The sequence below is a fragment of the Hemitrygon akajei genome, chromosome 8 (genome assembly GCF_048418815.1).
Source record: "Hemitrygon akajei chromosome 8, sHemAka1.3, whole genome shotgun sequence".
Taxonomy (NCBI): Eukaryota; Metazoa; Chordata; class Chondrichthyes; order Myliobatiformes; family Dasyatidae; genus Hemitrygon; species Hemitrygon akajei.
This window is the reverse complement of record NC_133131.1, coordinates 45,018,851-45,036,326: the sequence shown is the minus strand read 5'-3', so window position 1 is coordinate 45,036,326 and position 17,476 is coordinate 45,018,851. Positions and strand designations below refer to the sequence as shown.

Here is a 17,476-nt window from a genome sequence, read left to right as displayed (position 1 = left end):
GACTATCACATTGATTCAGCTTGTTAACAAATTCATTCAGCCCCACTCTCTAATCAGATGTCTAACTACATATTCCTAAAGGGGTCAAATATCACTTCAACTAAATAGCCCTCTCTTTGTTTTCAACTAATTTTTCCATTTCCCCTTATCTCATTAAATGATATCTGATCCTCTCACTCATTAAGTCTTCTGTGATATATTTTCATGAGAGGAGAGTACAACAGTGCCAGTCTTTGCTGGAAATGTGCACACACAGAAACTCATTTTTTTCAGGGAAAATTTTTAACAACAACAAGAAGACTGGCTGACTGGCAGGAGACAAAGAGAGGGAATAAAGGGTGTCTTCTGGTTGGCTGTGGGTGACTACTGGTGTTCCACAGGGGGTCAGTGTTGGGATTGCTTCTTTTCATTTTATACGTCAATTATTTGGATGATGGAATTAATGGCTTTGAAGCCAAGTTTGTGGAGGATATGAAGGTAGGTGGAGCAGCAGGTAGTGTTGATGAAGCAGAAAGACTGCAGAACAGACAGATTAAGGGAATGGGCAAAGAAGTAGTAGACGGAATATAGTGTAGGGAGGTGTATGGTCATGCACTTTGGTAGAAGGAATAAAGGCGTAGGCAATTTTCTAAATGGAGAGAATTCAGAAATCAGAGATGCAAAGGGACTCGGGAGTCCTTGTGCAGGATTCCCTAAAAGTTAACTTGGAGGTTAAGTCAATGGTAAGGAAAGCAAATGCAATGTTAGCATTCACTTTGAGAGGACTAGAATATAAAAGTCAGGATGTAATGCTGAAGTTTTATGAGGCATTGGTCAGACCGTCCTTAGAGTAATGTGAGCAGTTTTGGGCCTCTTATCTAAGAAAGGATGTGCTGGCTTGGAGAGAGTCCAGTGGAAGTTCAAGAGAATGATCTCGGGAACAAAAGGTTAATATATGAGGAGCGTTTGATGGCTCTCAGCCTGTACTCTCTGGAGTTCAGAAGAATGGGGAGGGGGGAGGGGGGATCTCATTGAACCTTATTGAATATTGAAAGGCCTAGATAGAGTGGACATGGAGAGGATGTTTCCGAGTGGGGGAGTCTAGGAGCAGAGGGCACAGCCGTAGAATAGAAGGACATCCTTTGGAACAGAGATGAGGAATTTCTTTAGCCAGAGGGTGCTGAATCTGTGGAATTCATTGCCACAGACAGCTGTGGAGGCATTGAGTATATTTAAAATGGAGATTGATATGTTCTTGATTAGTAAGGGAGTCAAAGGTTACAGGGAGAAAGTGGGAGAATGGGATGCAGAGGGATAATAAATCAGTCAATCCCCAGTTCCCTATAGTACCACACTCTCTGCATCTACTTTCACAAAGGGAATCTACCCCAACAGAACATGCCTTAATGTCTGCACCATTGTCATTGCTCTTTGGAGCTACTGTGACTATTGTTGAATTATTTTAAGGTCTATGTATGTGTTTCACTGGAGTCTTGTCAGAGGGAGTGTTAGAAGGAAAGTTATTGATGTTTTTAAATGATCCTTCAAGTGCATATCTTTCATTTCTCTGTGTAGTCAGCCACAAGCTCGTCTCCAGAAGTACTTTGTCCATCTTCTAATGATGGAGTTTGATTCACATCACTTCAGTTAAATGGTGGGAATTTTCACGAGTCTACTTCTCACCTTATTCCAATGAGTTTCGTAGTTATATACACCGTGTTGAATGCTGAAGTGTTGTATGTAGTATTTATCTGACAAGAAAAAAAATGGAATAGATTATTCACAAATTTCTCATTAAAATAATTAGCAAGATGAAACAAATCAACAAACAAGCACAGTGCAGGTCATTTTGGGGAGTTAGTTATTGGAGGGAAAATTCCTTGGGGGCTGTAAACCTTTAACCCCAAATCAATGCATATGTTGGAAATGCTCACCTTGATAATAGTTTCTCCTAGGCAAAATGTTTACCAAGCAAAAATTTGTAAAATTACCCTTAAATCTTAACCCCTTGGATTTAATGTTAATTTCTCTGAAAGAATTGAAGTCCATTTTGGGTATTAAGAGTATTTTTGTGTCTGACTGTAGTTTATTGCTGTCTTATATACGCCATGTGTGGTTTGTGCTGTGAATGATTGTTGGTATTGTGTTTTGCACCTTGGCTCTGGAGTAACACTGTTTCCTTTGGCCGTATTCATAGAAATTCATGTATGGTTGAATGACAATTATCTTGAACTTGAACTTGAGAAACCAAAGGAGGAATAGGAAGTTGCTGACACAAAACAGTTTACTCAAAACAGTTCACTACTCAAATGTGCTCTGTGGCATTCTTCCACACTGAAAAGTGATAGTCACCTTCAAAGACAACAATCCCAATATGATGAAAATCATTATATGTGACCATCCTGGAAGATGCAGATCTCTGCCATAAGAAGCTTTATCAAATGAAATATGCTCCCACCATCAATGTCCCAGATGCTAACAAGCTATGAATCACCACTACTAAACATTAGTGACAACCCTGCCTCTCACCTCCCCCACCGCCAACTTGACAGTGTCAATCAGGAGCAAGAGTAGATCACTCAGCCCTCTTCCCTGCTCCATCATTCAATAAGATACTGGTTAACCTGACTACAAATTCAACCCTGCATTCTGAACTTCCTCCAGCTTGTGGTAAATTTACTCTCCCTTGTTCTTTCAATAATCTCCTTCAAAGAAGAATCCCTTTCCACTGGCCTTTGAGCAAAGAATTCAAGAGACTCTGAGATTTAAAAAAAAGTCACCCTGTCTTGACCCTAAATGGGCAATGCTTATTTTTAAACAGTGACCTGGACTCTCCCTCAAGAGGAAACATTCTCTCCACATCCATTCTGCCAAGGTTGCTCAGCATTTTGTATCTCACTTGGGGATAACACTACATTATCTATTCCATATACGTTTTAATTCAAAGACAGAAATTTAAACTTTTATTGCTAATAAAATGATATTTTAAATCTCTGTAGCTTCTGTTAGGGTGGCATGGTAGTGTAGTGGCTAGCACAATGCTCTACAGTACAGGCAACAGAAATAGCATGCAGATTAGAAAACAGTAGAATACCAGCAACCCAGGTTCAATTCCCATCGCAGCCTGTAAGGAGTTTGTATGTTCACCCCGTGACCATGTGGCTTTCCTCTGGGTGTTCCAGTTTCCTCCCACAGTCCAAAGATCTACTAGTTGGCAGGTTAATTAGTGATTGTAAATTGCCCTGTGATTAGGCGAGGAATAACTTGGGGATTGTTGGGCAGCATGACTCAAAGGGCTGGAAAAGCCTACTCCATGCTGTATGTCAATAAATAATTTTAAAAACTGCTTTCAATTTTAAAATACCTAAAAGTCTTACCATCTTCTCTACACCTTCTGCAATCCTCAAATATTCTTCTGAGCTGGGATCACTGTTGAGCTCAATGGAGATATTCTCTTTCACCTCCATCTCTCCCACAAAGTAGCATCTGGCATTTGGACTGTAGTCATTTGAATCAGGTGTAGTGTTTGTTGCACTTGAGTCATTATTGGCACTGGTGGAGAAGGTGTGTGTTTGGCTGGTGCTGCTCAGGATTGTTGTGGCTAATGTACTCAAAGGGCGATTGGGAGCAAAGCCATTGATGATCATTGGGACCTCTGAAAGAAAGCACAGATCCTTCATTAGGTTTGTCTCGTGTTGGTTTGATAGAAACTGATTGTCACTCCTTATTTGAGGGAAGAACCTTCACTAAATCAGCAAGAACCAGAAAGGTGAAACACTCAGGAGATCAGGTAGCACTTGGGGAAAGGTACTTCAGATCAGTTGTCCAACCAGCTCAAATATACATCAAACACTTCACTTCAGAAATCAATTTACTGCTCTTTCACTGCACTGTCACCAGTGCAAGTCTATCAGTCTTCATAATATGATCAAAGCTGTGCACAGCACTCTAGGTGCCCTTTCCCCAATGCCTTGTAGAGTTGCAGCAAAACTTCCTACTTTTAATCCTCATGGCCCTGGCAATATGGTTCATTTCCCTTCTCAATTACTTGTAGTAACTGAATGCTAACATTTTGTTTCATGTACTAGGATCCCAGATTCCTTTGTAGAAGATGGCAAGAAAATGTTTGTATTCTTAAACCTGCAACATTAATTTTGCTACTCTCCCCCAGATGGTGCCTGGCACATGGAATGCTTTTGGTCTGTTTTTATTTCAGATTCTCACGCAATAGGTGGTACATAGACTCAGTACAAAAATTTAGAGCCAATGGCATGGCCAATCTTAGAGTGAATAGGATTGCTGAGAATATGCTCAATGGTGGGGGATAGAGCCTGAAGTCAAGGGAAAGCAACAAAACTCTGCCCCACTCTGCCTCAAGGTTTGATGCTCAGACGTTTGAAGCTTCCCCTAGCATTTTAACCCACTGCCTCCCCTCAGCAGCTGGATTTCCTGAGGCCCAGGAAACTTATCCAATCCATGTTAAATCAGGGATGGATTCAGCTACAGCTCATTGAAATGTTTTAAGGACCAATTCAGCCTGGAAAATTCCACATTATCAATCAACCAGCTCCATCACTAGAACCAAGAGCCAGAAACCAATATTTGTTTCTGATTCTTGATCCAAATAATGATCAATATTGATCATTATTTATTTTAAAGCCCCCAGCCACCTTCTCCCAAACCTGCACCAAGTTAAGGTTCCCAATGTGTGAAATTCTGCACTGGAGTGCAAAGAGGCTTAGTCCCAGTATTGACCTTGCAGTCCAGGTGCGGCTCCCAGCATTAGGGAGAGCTACGTGGACAGCACAAAGTTGTGTTCAGTCCAGTTATCCGTTCTTTTTGCACTTGAGGCCCTTGTTGCAAAGTTATCAGGAACTAAGTTTGTTCTGAGACTGTTCAGGAATTGATCATTGGAATGGTGTGCTATGTCAACATCAAGCATACAAATATGTTGACAGGTAAGTTATATGAATTGAATTGCTTTCTCACCAAGAACACCACGAATCAGCGTAATGCATCCTGCTATCAATATGAAGAGAATTAATCCACTGATGATCGGAAGACATTTGAAGCAACAACTGGGACATTTTCTCTTGGCTGCCTTCTCCTGCAGATACATAATGATTTCATTATTACATTAGGATGCACATGAGGAAGTTTCTCATATTAGCCATTGCAAATTCCAGATTGGTTGACCTTGGTTCACTCAACAGCAACCTGAATGGGCAACAGTTGTTTCTCCCTCTGTGACCTGTTTATTTTCTCCCAGCAGGTACTTCGAGCTGCATGTACCTCAGCAACATTGCTCACTTTCCTAAAACTGCCTGCTATCACCTTTACCCTGTGGTGCCACTGGTGCATGGAAACAGTGTTCATGAGTTCAAATCCCACATCGACGCAATGTGATGGTTAAATGAATTATTGTGTCATAATACCCCAATACACATTGCTGCTTTGGTTGTTTGTGTGTGGGGATTGCACATGGTGCAGCAGGTACCGGAGGCCTAAACAGGATCAGTGAGGAAAGGCTTCTTATTTCTTAAGGCTCGCATGTAAGCAATTAAACAGCAGCATAAGGTAGGGTAGTATGCACAGGGGTGGAGAATGAAGAGAACTCACACTTCACTAGACACCTTCATCTAGAGATACTTAAACATTTACTCATGAGCACAGAAATGCCAGGGCTCATTTCCACTGCTAGCCACATGTAGCTTCCCAGATCCCAGAGTTGGGAGTCGCTAAAGACATCCAAGTTGGAATTGTCCACAACTTGGCCTCATGAGATGGAATATCAGGGGAAAGTCACCTGGTTGTCCCACTACCTATAGAGACAAAGGGGGAACTTGGAGTCAAAGGTTAATGGATTCACTCCAAATTCTAGTTTTCCTTGTTCTTTCTCTATAGAAAGCTGATATTAAGCCTGACAAAAAGAGAAGGTGCAGAGTCTAATGCGATCATGTTCCCGGCTAGGATGATTGGAGAGAAAATGAGGGATGAGTGGCTTCATCAACTGTATTACGGGGGTGTTAGGAGGGGAGATAAAGAGATGGGACTATGCCATGCCTGGTCTTCAAAGAAGGGAAAGAATATTTTTAAAATTTATTTTTGAAAATGGGCATTACTTCCCATCCCTAATTGAGGAGGTGATAGTGGGTCACCTTTTTGACCTGTTCCAGATGAAGGTTCTCTTCCAGTGCTAGGGTTATTGAGTATAGAGAGATGCCGTATCTTCACCCTGTCGAGTCCACTTGGACCAGCAACCACCTACTTACACTAATTCTATATTAATTCCTTTCATTTCTGTTCTCCCCATATTCCCATCAATTGCCCCCGTTCTCTAGCACTCATCAGTGCATGGGTGGCAACTTGCAGCGGACGATTGACCTATTCTTTAGAATGTGGAGAAAGCGGTACAGAGTCAGGATTGAACCTTGCCTCTGATGCTACACTGTAGGGGAGGGAGTTCCAGGACCATGAAGAACCAGCAATAAATCAGGATGGTGTACCACTTGAAGAGCAACTTGCAGATGCAAGTGCTCCTGTGCATTGCTGCCTTTGTCCTTCTTGCCGGTTAAGGTGGTGGGACTTCTTGCTGGTGAGGTGATGTCAGAGGAACTGCGATTTCAGTAACTGCTGTGTCTTCTGTAGATCAGGGGTTCCCAAACTGATATCCACGGCCCCTTTGGTAGAGGTCTATGGCATAAAAAAGGTTTGGAACCCCTGGTGTAGATGATACACACTGCAGTCAATGTGAGCCAAAGCTGGAGGGAATGAGCATTTAGTGTGATTGATGGGGAGCCAGTCAAATAGGGCATCGTTCTACAATTATTTGTTTTTGAATAAAGAATCAGGAATGATGCCAGTTTTGTTTGTGGAGCCAGCCATTGTCATAAGTTTCACCCTGGATAAAATTACGTATCAAGTTTTTAATTAAAAGGGAGGTGGCTGTAATATTTATTACCTGGTAATGAATAGGAAAAGTCATTGCCTCACACCTACGTCCACCTTGTTGACACAAATTTTTTTATTTATTTGAAATATAAGATGACCAACAAAAGATGCAAATTAATTTCAGCATCTGGGATAACCATGCACCACCACCATTTTATACTTCCTCTTCATGATCATCTTTCTGTTTTATTGTGAAGGCTGAATCCCATGTGAAGGCTCAGGGAGTGTATAATGTTATAGTTCCGATTTCTCCCAAAACCTGCTGTAGGTATATTACTGGAAATCTGGTGGCGATATTGCTGAATCCATAATCCAAAAGGTCTAATATCCATCTCACTTGGAATCTAAGATCCTACCATACGTGTTTAAACACTGCAATTCAGTTTCTAAACATCCTTAAGGAAAGAACCGGCTTCAGTCACAAAATGCATGAAGTTATTACACTGACGTTACAACAGAACTGATTCACTAATAAGACCATAAGATATAGGAACAGAATTAGGCCATTTGGCCCATTGAGTCTGCTCCACTATTTTATCATGACTGATCCAATTTTCCCTCTCAGCACCAATCTCCTGCCTTCTTCCCGTATCCCTGAATAATCAAGAATCTATCAATCTTTGCTTTAAATATGAATAAAGACTTGGCCTCCACAGCTGCCTGTGGCAACGAGTTCCACAGATTTACCACTCTCAGGCTAAAGAAATTCTCCCACATCTCCATTCTAAAAGGACACCCACATATTCTGAGGCTGCGTCCTCTGGTGTTAGACTCCCACACCATAGGAAGCACCCTTTCCACATCCACCCTATTCAGTCTTTTCAACATTCGATAGGTTTCAATGAGGTTAACCTTCATTCTTCTGAAGCCCAGTGAGTACAGGCCCAGAGCCATCTAATGCTCTTCATATGACAAGCCTTTCAGTCCAGAAAACATTTTTGTGAAGCTCTTTTGAACTCTCTCCAACGTCAGCACATCCTTTCTTAAATAAGAAGCCCAAACCTGCTCAAAATAAAAAAAGAACCATTCCAAAGGTATCCATATAACTCCAGCAATGGACACTTCATTCGACTCTGCAATGTCCATGCAAAACAGAATGCTTTTTGGTTGGACAGAACCAAATCCTGATGGTTTTAAAATTGTATTAACTTGGCTCAAAAGATTTAAAGTACATTTATTATTGAAGTATATATACAGAATACAACTCTGAGGTTAGTCCTCCCTCATGCAGCCACAAAATGAAGAAATACCATGGAATCCGTTCAAAGGAAACATCAAACAGGTTATGTGCAGTAAAAGAACAAATTGCACAAACAGCAAGAAGTGAGTAAACAGCACATAGAATATCAACATCAAACCAGGAGTCAGAAGTATTTTGTTTAGTTCAGTTCAGCTCCACACTGCTAGCTGACTGCAGGCTGCAGAGCCTGTCTTCGCCAACCAGAATCCAGAAGTATGTGCAACATGAACCTCAAAGTCCCCCAGAACAAGTCCACAAGACTCGCAGTTCAATCCCTGCGATGTGGAAGGCAAGACTCCTGTACTTTCCTCCACAGCAGCTAGTGAGAGGGAGAGGAAGACTGGTCAAACACAGACAGATGGCGCAGAGCACCCACCCGCACTCCGCTCTTGTCTTCGCCAACTAGACACCTCAAATCAGAGAGAAGCAATGGAGTCAATCATGGGCTCATGCCCCATGTCCAGACTTACAGGCTGCCAGACTTCACACTCTGCTCCCAATCTCACTGAGCTCCCACGGAGACATCAAAGCACCAGATCACTCAACTGGCCCCAAAACACACCATCAAAATGTAAATCACAGGTTGCAATCGTATGCAGCTCAGTAGCAGAAATAAAAGAAGTAAAAGAAGTGGTTTCATGGACTGTCTGGAAAATGTTGCCATTGGTCACATTATTTGTGGGTGCCATCTTGAATGGCTTTTTGATGATTGCTGCCTTATATAAATTGAACTTGTTAAATGTCATATGTAATCAATACATGTTTTGGAACATATATGGATAATTTGGGAAAATGTTTATATAATAAATGTTATGAACCTTTCACAGTGATTTATTTCTGGGTGAGAGAGGAATTTTGTCAAAGCAATCTCAGTTTCTGGGGTGGGAGTTAAGGCCACAGTCTGATGGCACAAAGGAGATTGGAGGCAACTGAAAAAAAGTGACCTCATTTGCCTCGATGGTGGACCTGGATCATCTTATTTTCATTCTGAAACATGATGTTGTTCTAAACACAGCCCCACTCTAGTTTTCCTCGATCAATATCATAATTAGAACATAGACATAGAACAATACATCACAGTACAGGCCCTTAAGCCCACGATGTTGTGCCGACCTCTTAACCTACTTCACGATCAATCCCCTCCCTCCTACACAGCCCATCACCCTCCATTTTTATTTCATCCATGTGCTTATCTAGGAGTTTCTTAAATATCCCCAGTGTATCTGCCTCAACTAACTACTTCCCAACCAGTAGAGGGGAGCATTAGGCATTCATCCAAACATACTGGCCACATCAGGCACAAGAGCTGTGCTTCTTTTTACTTTTAGCTGGGCAGTAAAAGCTTGGTTATGCAGCTCTTCACTAACTAGTACACTTTAGTAACCGGCACTTCAGAGGAAGCACCTGGCTGACATCAGGTTAACCAGCCTGTTCATTTAACTTGCAAAGGTCAAGTCTAGTGTGTTCCAGGTAGCCAAGCTTTCACTCTGAAGGGTGATTCCACAGTCCTGGATCTTGAGTAAGGAATTCTGCTCACTATGGAGGGATAAGTGTTCAATCCCGTTGACCTCTTACTTGAGTTCCTTGCGAAACAACAAATTTAATGACTTATGGCAGTGACAATAAAGCTGAATCCGATTCTGATTTTTACTCATAAGTTTGCCTTTCAGAATGAGATAAAAAGTTTTCCTAGCTTTCAATACTGGATGCTGGGAGACCCTGGAGCAAATGGAGCATTACTAATTGAAATTATTATCAGGGAGACACAAGAGAATTATTATCGCACTCTTTCAGCGCTTAGGGAACAGTACATGGGAAACAGACAGAATACGTTCACTGTAAATTCACTTGTAACTTTGACACATACAGAACTCGGGAGTATTGGTAAGAAATTTACCTTAGCAGATTGATGACTTCCCTTATTTCTTGGAGTCTTTCTACCTTGAGTGTTTTTCATCTGTAAAGTTTCATGGGAAAAAATGGCAATAAATGGTAGATCCTGAAAAACATCCAGCCATTAATGACAAATTCAAACAGAGCCACACAAAGACCGTCTCCAGCAGGAAAGAACTGAACATCAGCTGTCAGTTTTACCATCAGCAGCTCCAACACCATCGACATCCTGGGTATCATAATTGACCAGAAACTCCACTAGACTTGCCACATAAGTACTGGAGCAGGTTAGAGGTTAGACTCTGAAGTATAGGTCATTTCCTGGCATCCTAAATTCTTTCCAACCATCTATATGGCATAAGTCAGGAATCTGATTTGAGTACTCTCCGTTTACCTGCATGGCCACAATTCCGTTAACTCAACATGTTCATCATTATCCAGGATTAAGCAATTCACCCTGAATGACTCCTTGTCCACCACCCTAAACTTTCACTCCTACTGCCACCGCTGTATCTAGTCTGTGATGCATACCATTCACAAAGTGCAATGCAGTTGCTTGCTCAGTCTACTCCAACATCTTCTCCCATCAACAACTTCTACCACCAATAAAGACGAGGGAGATAGCACATAGGAACACACCACCTGCAGGTTTCCCTACAGTTCACACACAACATCCTGATTTGGAAGTATACATTCTAAAAAAGTGCAGAAGCTATGTATTACTTACACACACACACACACACACACACACACACACACACACACACACACACACACACACACACACACACACACACACACACACACACTTTACAAGGAGTACTGACAGTTTTTTTGCAATGTTGGAGGAACTGGCGGAAACCCACACAAAGTCAGGAATTAACCCAAGTCACTGAAAGTGGGTCAAAACCAATCTGGTCTGTCCCACCACATTTCTACTCTAACCCCTCAACCAGGTAAGGAAAGGAGTCATTAACAGTGCACTCAGTTTAGATTATGCCAGGATCACTCAGCTCTAGACACTGCCACATCATGGACAAAAAAAACTAAACTCCAGTGCTAAGAGTAACTGCCTTTGACATCAGGAAATACTTGACCAAAATCATGCACAATTGTAGGATAAAGTTGCCATTCTCAGAAGATGGAGATTTTGAGAGGCAATTCCAAAGCTGGAAGCTTCTTGGCTGATGTGGTCCTAGAAAGAGTGGGAAGGCTTAATTTCAGCAAGTTCTAGGACTGAAGGAGGTTACATAGGAAAGGAACAGGTAATGGGGGAATCTAATCCAAGGAGCAGAATTTCTAAATAAAAGTGTTGCTACTGAACTTGCTGTAGATCACTGTGGACAGGAGCAGTGGTCAATGAGATTGTGCAAATCAGGACACAGAATGCAAGTGCTGGGCGACTGTAGTTGTTGCTTTAAGGAGCCTCTGGTAATCAAGATACACAACTTAAACATTCTACATACATTTCAATTAACCTAGTTAATGCCTCAATCGACTTAGCAAATATCTTACATGCTTGCCTTTAGCATTTTAATAACATATTTGCCTAATACTTTTATTCAAAATGCAAATCCATTAACAAACAAGCTGGTTCAACAGATCTATTTAATACTTAAATAAACTGTGAAAATATGAATATATTGATAAATCTTGAAGTTGCTCAGTTGTTTCAACTTACTTAGGCAATGTTCAGGTTATATTAATGATTTGATATAGTGGCACATTCAGCTAAACAGCTGTGCTGGATATATTATTTCATAACTCTCTACATTTCAAGCATATTTTAATCAGACACCAGCAAAATCTTAGTAATGACATTACCATGCAAGTTAGCCTGTCCTCGCAGAAAATCCAAGCTCAGAAACACTCTTAATGATCACCAGCTTCTGCAGATCTGAGAAAAAATGAACAATCTCAAGGCCAGTCAACTCCCAAACTAATCTGTGTTTGATTTTGAAAAGGACAACAAGGAAATTAAAACCATACAAATAGAGGAGGACCATTAGCAATGAATAGGTCAAGCCTCACTGAAAATAAATAGTTGGTGGCTTTCCAATTAAAGCTCTGTGGAGCCTTTACTAGCCATGCATAATTGGTTATGTTAAGCCATATTGCAGAGATTCAGAGATCCATGCCATGTCTGATTTCATTCTCCCAGCACTGTATTGTGATACACGGCAACCTCACAATTATTGCCGAAAGGCTGAAGTTGAGGAAATTTGGCGTGTCACCAATGACTAGCAAATTTTTGCAGATGTATGGCGGAGAGTATTCTGACTGGCTGCATTACAGCTTGGTATAAGACTTCAATGTGCAGGATTGAAACTGTACACTCAACCAGCCCCATCATGAACACAGCCGCTGCAACCATCAAGAACATCTTCTAATAGTAGATCCATCATTAAGGATCCGGGATATATCCTCTTCTCATTAATACTATCAGGGAGCCTAAAGACCCATGCCCAATGTTTAAGGAACAGCTTCTTCCTCTCAGTCATCAGATCTCTGAATGGTCCATGAGCCCCTGAACCCTAGCTCACTATTCCTCTTTCCCACTATTTATTTATTGTAACTTATAGCAATGTTTATGTCATGCACTGTACTGGTGCCAGAAAACAACAGATTTTATGACATATGTCAGAGATAAACTTGATTCTGATTCTAATTCTGATATTAGTCCAGTTGGATGACCTCTTAAAATAACAACTCATAAGGTTTGCTTCTGTTTACTAAGTGTTTAACTGAACCAATTTACTAGTCTCCTGGGTAAGGGAGATGACGTCCTGCAAGGGAAGCCCCAGTGAGGATGAGCATTATGGTAAAACTGGCTCACTAACAGGCCTGCAGCCTTCCATTTGAAAGAACTGACACAAATTTAGGACCGTTGTCCCATGAGTTCCCAAGTAGCACAACTCATGCAGATGTACAACAGGTAAAGGTAAATCTCCGGTGAAAGGTCTTGGCCTGAAATGTCAGTTGTCCATTTCCTCCACAGATGCTTCTCTGCGGTTTTTCCTCCAGAATCTTGTTTGTTGCTCCAGATTCCAGCACTTGCAAACTCGTGTAATCCAAACATACATCTTCTCTTTGTAAATACTGGGTGGCAATGGAGGAGCAGCAGTTAGTGTTGATGCCACACAAGACCTGGGTTTGATCCTGAAACATTTATTCTGTTCCTCTCACTGCAGATGCTGACTGACCTGCTGAGTGTTTCCAGCATTTTCTGATTTGTTTCAATTCTGATATACAGCTACCCGAGTTCCTTGTTCACCCAGTTTAAGGTCAAACACAATTCCTTGTCATACCTCACAATAAGGCTGCATTATCACCAGAACTCTGGGAACCCATGTTCCTTTCGAAAATGGTAAATCTTGGGAATTCTCTATTCTAGAGAATTGAGTATTCTAGATCATTAGAGTTACATAAGAAGAAGTAGATCTATATCTAAAAGATCAGGGAATTAATAATTATTTATATAGCACCTTTCATACATTAGGATGCAAATTGTGGGCTATTTGAAGCAGGCACAGAGCAGAAGATGATGTTGGGGCAGATCTACCATGATTGCGCTGAATAACAGATCAGATCTGTGGCACCAAATGATCCTGCTCCCATCTTCTTATATTCTTACCACGGTGCTGAAACTCAATGTGCCACTCTGTTTGGAAAGGTGTCATCTGATTTGGGACTACCCCAATATAACACAATTCGCAATGTTTATGAGGAATTTATATGATTACTTGAAATGCCAGTTGAGAGTTGTGAGCCGAGTTCTGGAAGATGGGATCAGCAGAGATCGGCACTTGATGGCTGGCATGGTCATAGTGGACTGAAAGCCTGTTTCCATGCTGAATGACTCCGTGACACAAAGGAGCCATTTACATAGCTTGCACATGCTGGGCCACTAACAGTGAATATAAACTTTGTACAGTTCATACACATGCTTAGATGATGTTATGATGAAATTCCATTCCTCTATTAACCCTACATTACACTGTTGTTTATTGACTACAGCTCTGCCTTCAATACTATAAACAAACTCATCTCCAAACTCGGAGAGCCAGGACTCAACACTGCCCTTTGCAACTGGATTCTTGACTTCCTGACCAACAGACTGTAATCAACAGGGATAGGTAGCAACACCTCCACAACTATTCTCAGCACTGGTGTCCCACGAAGTTCTGCCCTTAGCCCCCTCCTGTACTCTCTATGCACTCACGACTGCATGGCCAGAGTCAGCTCCATCCACAAGTTTGCAGGTGATACCACCATAGTGGGCCGTATCTCAAATAACAATGAGTCAAAGTACAGGAAGGAGTCAGAGAGGTTAGTAACATGGTGTCATGACAATAACCTTTCCCTCATTGTTAGCAAAACAAAAGCGACTTCAGGAAGGGAGGTGGTGCTCATGCTCCTGTTTACGTCAACAGTGCTGAGGGTGAAAAGGTTAAGAGCTTCCAATTCCTAGGAGTGAACGTTACTAAAAGCCTGTCCTGGTCCAACCACATTGATGCTAATAGCTAAGAACACTCATCAGACCTGGGTTTACCGTCCGTTCAGAAATCTGATGGTGGAGGGGAAGAAGCTGTTCCTAAACATTGAGTGTGTTTCTTCAGGCTCCCGTATGTGCTTCTTGATGGTAGCAATGCAAAGAAGGCATGGCATGGGTAATGGCGGTCCTTAATGATGGATGCCGCATTTTTGAGTCATTGCCTTTTGAAGGTGTCCTCAGTGATGGGGAGGCTAATACCCATGATGGAGATGGCTGTATTTGCAACTTTCTACAGCTTTTTCTGATCCTGAGCAGTGGCCCCCTCCATACCAGACAGTAATACAACTAGTTAGAATGCTCTCCACAGAACTGAAATTTGCCAGAGTCTTTGGTGACATGCTAAATCTCCTCAAGCTCCTAATGAAATATAGCCATTGCTGTGCCTTCTTTGTGATTGCATAAATATTTTGGGCCCAGGGTAGATCTTCAGAGATGTTGACACACAGGAGCATGAATCTGCTCACCCTTTCTACTGCTGATCCCTCGAAGAGGACTGATGTGTGTTACCTCAACTTTCCCTTCCTGAAGACCACAATAAATTCCTTGGTTTTACTGACATTCGGTGCAAGATTGGTATTGAGACACCACTCAACCAGCTGATCCATCTCATTTCAGTAAGCCTCCTCGTCACCATCCTAAATCCTGCCAACAATAGTTGTCGTCGGTGAATTTATATATGGCAATGGCACTGTGCCTAACCACACAGTGGGATGTAGAGAGAGAGAGAGTGAGCAGTGGGCTAAGCATGCATTCTTGAGGTGCACCAGTGTTAACTGTCAGTGAGGAGGAGATGTTATTTCCAATCTACACTGACTGTGGTCTCCCGATGAGAACGTTAAGTTGCAGAGGGAGGTTCAGAGGCCCAGATTTTTGAACTGTTGATTAGTATTGAGGGTATGATGGAGCTGAATGTGAGCTGTCATTAATAAACAGTGGACTGATGTGGTTATTGCTATTGTCCAGGTGGTCCAAGGCCGAGTGAAGAGCCAATGAAATTGCATTCACAGTGGCTCTCTTGGGGCGATAGGTACATCATAGATGTCAACCTCCCCTCCATGCACTCTACCTATTCCATCTTACCTTTCTTAAGAACACATGCTGTGCTGCTGCTTCTTTTTGTAAAGCACAAGTATTTTGCTGAACTTCCACAGGTAGGTAGTTGTTTCCAGTTCATTTTAAAAATACCTTGTCACCACTGTAAAATTTTGTAACTTCAAAACATAAAATCTAATTAAAAGGAAAACAAATGAGTTGGGAGATAAGTCATGCTCTTAGTTTTTTCTTTAAGTGAGCGCACATATAATATGGTAGCGTCATGATGTGTGCAATTCACTTACTTTCACATATACTGTGACCCATAATGAATTACTTAAACAAAGAATGCTTACAACATTTACAAGATTACTCAAATGTTACTGAAATGTTAAATACTCGACACTATTCAGCTGTTATAAGGCAATTGAACAGTTCCCAGTTACAATTAGATAGACTCTTGACTTCACAGCCTTCCTCATTATGACCTTGCACTTTATGATCTACCTGCTGTGCAATTTCTCTGTAACACTTTATGCTGTATTCTGTTGTTGCTTTACCTTGCACTGCCTCAATGCACTGTTGTAATGAATTATTCTGTGTGAACAGTATGTAAGACAAGTTTTACACAGTACCTTGGTACATTTGACAATGAGAAATCAATTTACTCTGCTCACTGGTCTACACTAGCTCTCTGTTAAACAATGCCCCTATTTTAAAGTTTCCACCTATGTTTCCAAATGTACCTGTGGTGATTATATGATCTAGTTCTACAATCCTTCTCCAATTCCTGCACGTTGAGGGACTTTAGTTGGTCTGTTCTCTGCAGCCCAGGAGCTGCGTTACAGAGCCCCCTCCCCAGTTATTTTTGCCCCAGTGGCTCTCACTCCATGAGATCTACCTCTTTGAGCTTTATTATTAGCTGCCCCTTATTGTGTAGCACATTGTCAAACTTTATTTGATAGCAATGCCATTAAGTGTATTATTTTAATAAAAATATTTTGGAACCTATATTTTGCCATGGCTGTTCCTTTTCTTTTGCCCTGGAAAGGAGGTATTTTCTTTCCAGCTAAACTATCAGATGCTTAAAGATAAAGATAAGTTTTATTTGTCACATGTATATCGAAACATACAGTGAAATGCTTCATTTGTGTCCATGACCAACACTGCTGGAGGCAGCCCACAAATCCCCATGCTTCAGTGCCCACAACTTACTAACCCATACATCTTTGGATTGCAGGAGGAAACCCATGGAAAAAGGAGAAAGTAGGCACTCGTTATAGACAGCAGTGGGATTTGAACCCAGATCACTGGGGCTGTAAAGCGTTATGCTAACTGCGATGCTACCATTCCAACATGTGCTTCACCTCCAAGAGGACCACAACCTTGTCGTGGTTTGGAAGCTTGCGTACCTCAATGACCTGGAGAGTTATGTTGGCTGGAGTCAGGGCTTTATGCTTTGGCTATTGGTAGGGTCACCCATGCCAAACAGGTCAAAGGGTAGAGGACAGATTAAGAGTGGTCCACCGGTCCTCCAGGTTCAGGGGTTCAGCTCAGTGCCAATAAACCTAGCTGTAAAACAAATTTTTTATGGAAACAGCAATGAAGAATCCTTCTGTATCTAAGTGCGATGGTATTCCTGAGTCTCCACCCGGGACCTGACAGTAGTGAAAACTGAGAGGAAACCTTGAACACTGCCAAAGATGGAGAGCCTTCATTGCTGTCCTAAACTTCAGTGGCGTAACAGGCGGTAAGTTCAAACATGTCAACGGAATCACCTTTCCACTGCCTTCCCTCAGGAAGTACAAGCCAAGTTATTGCCTAGG

At 41.7% G+C, this 17,476-nt stretch overlaps 2 protein-coding genes across 2 annotated transcripts in view; one reads left to right on the top strand and one right to left on the bottom strand.

The window, feature by feature from the left end:
* LOC140731853 (cytochrome P450 2D20-like) overlaps window positions 1–5,400 on the top strand; it is a 91,763-nt gene extending 86,363 nt beyond the window's left edge. The window contains exon 9 of the mRNA XM_073053770.1: window positions 5,252–5,400. Coding sequence (XP_072909871.1) covers window positions 5,252–5,385 — 134 coding nt within the window. The 3' untranslated portion in view covers window positions 5,386–5,400. The remainder of the gene's footprint in view (window positions 1–5,251) is intronic.
* LOC140731852 (uncharacterized) overlaps window positions 1–17,476 on the bottom strand; it is an 89,107-nt gene that overhangs the window by 27,811 nt on the left and 43,820 nt on the right. Inside the window, exons 3-6 of the mRNA XM_073053768.1 lie at window positions 10,068–10,127; window positions 4,969–5,086; window positions 3,357–3,634; window positions 1,663–1,730 (exon numbers count right to left, since the gene is read on the bottom strand). Of these exons, the coding sequence (XP_072909869.1) occupies window positions 1,663–1,730; window positions 3,357–3,634; window positions 4,969–5,086; window positions 10,068–10,127 (524 nt within the window). The remainder of the gene's footprint in view (window positions 1–1,662; window positions 1,731–3,356; window positions 3,635–4,968; window positions 5,087–10,067; window positions 10,128–17,476) is intronic.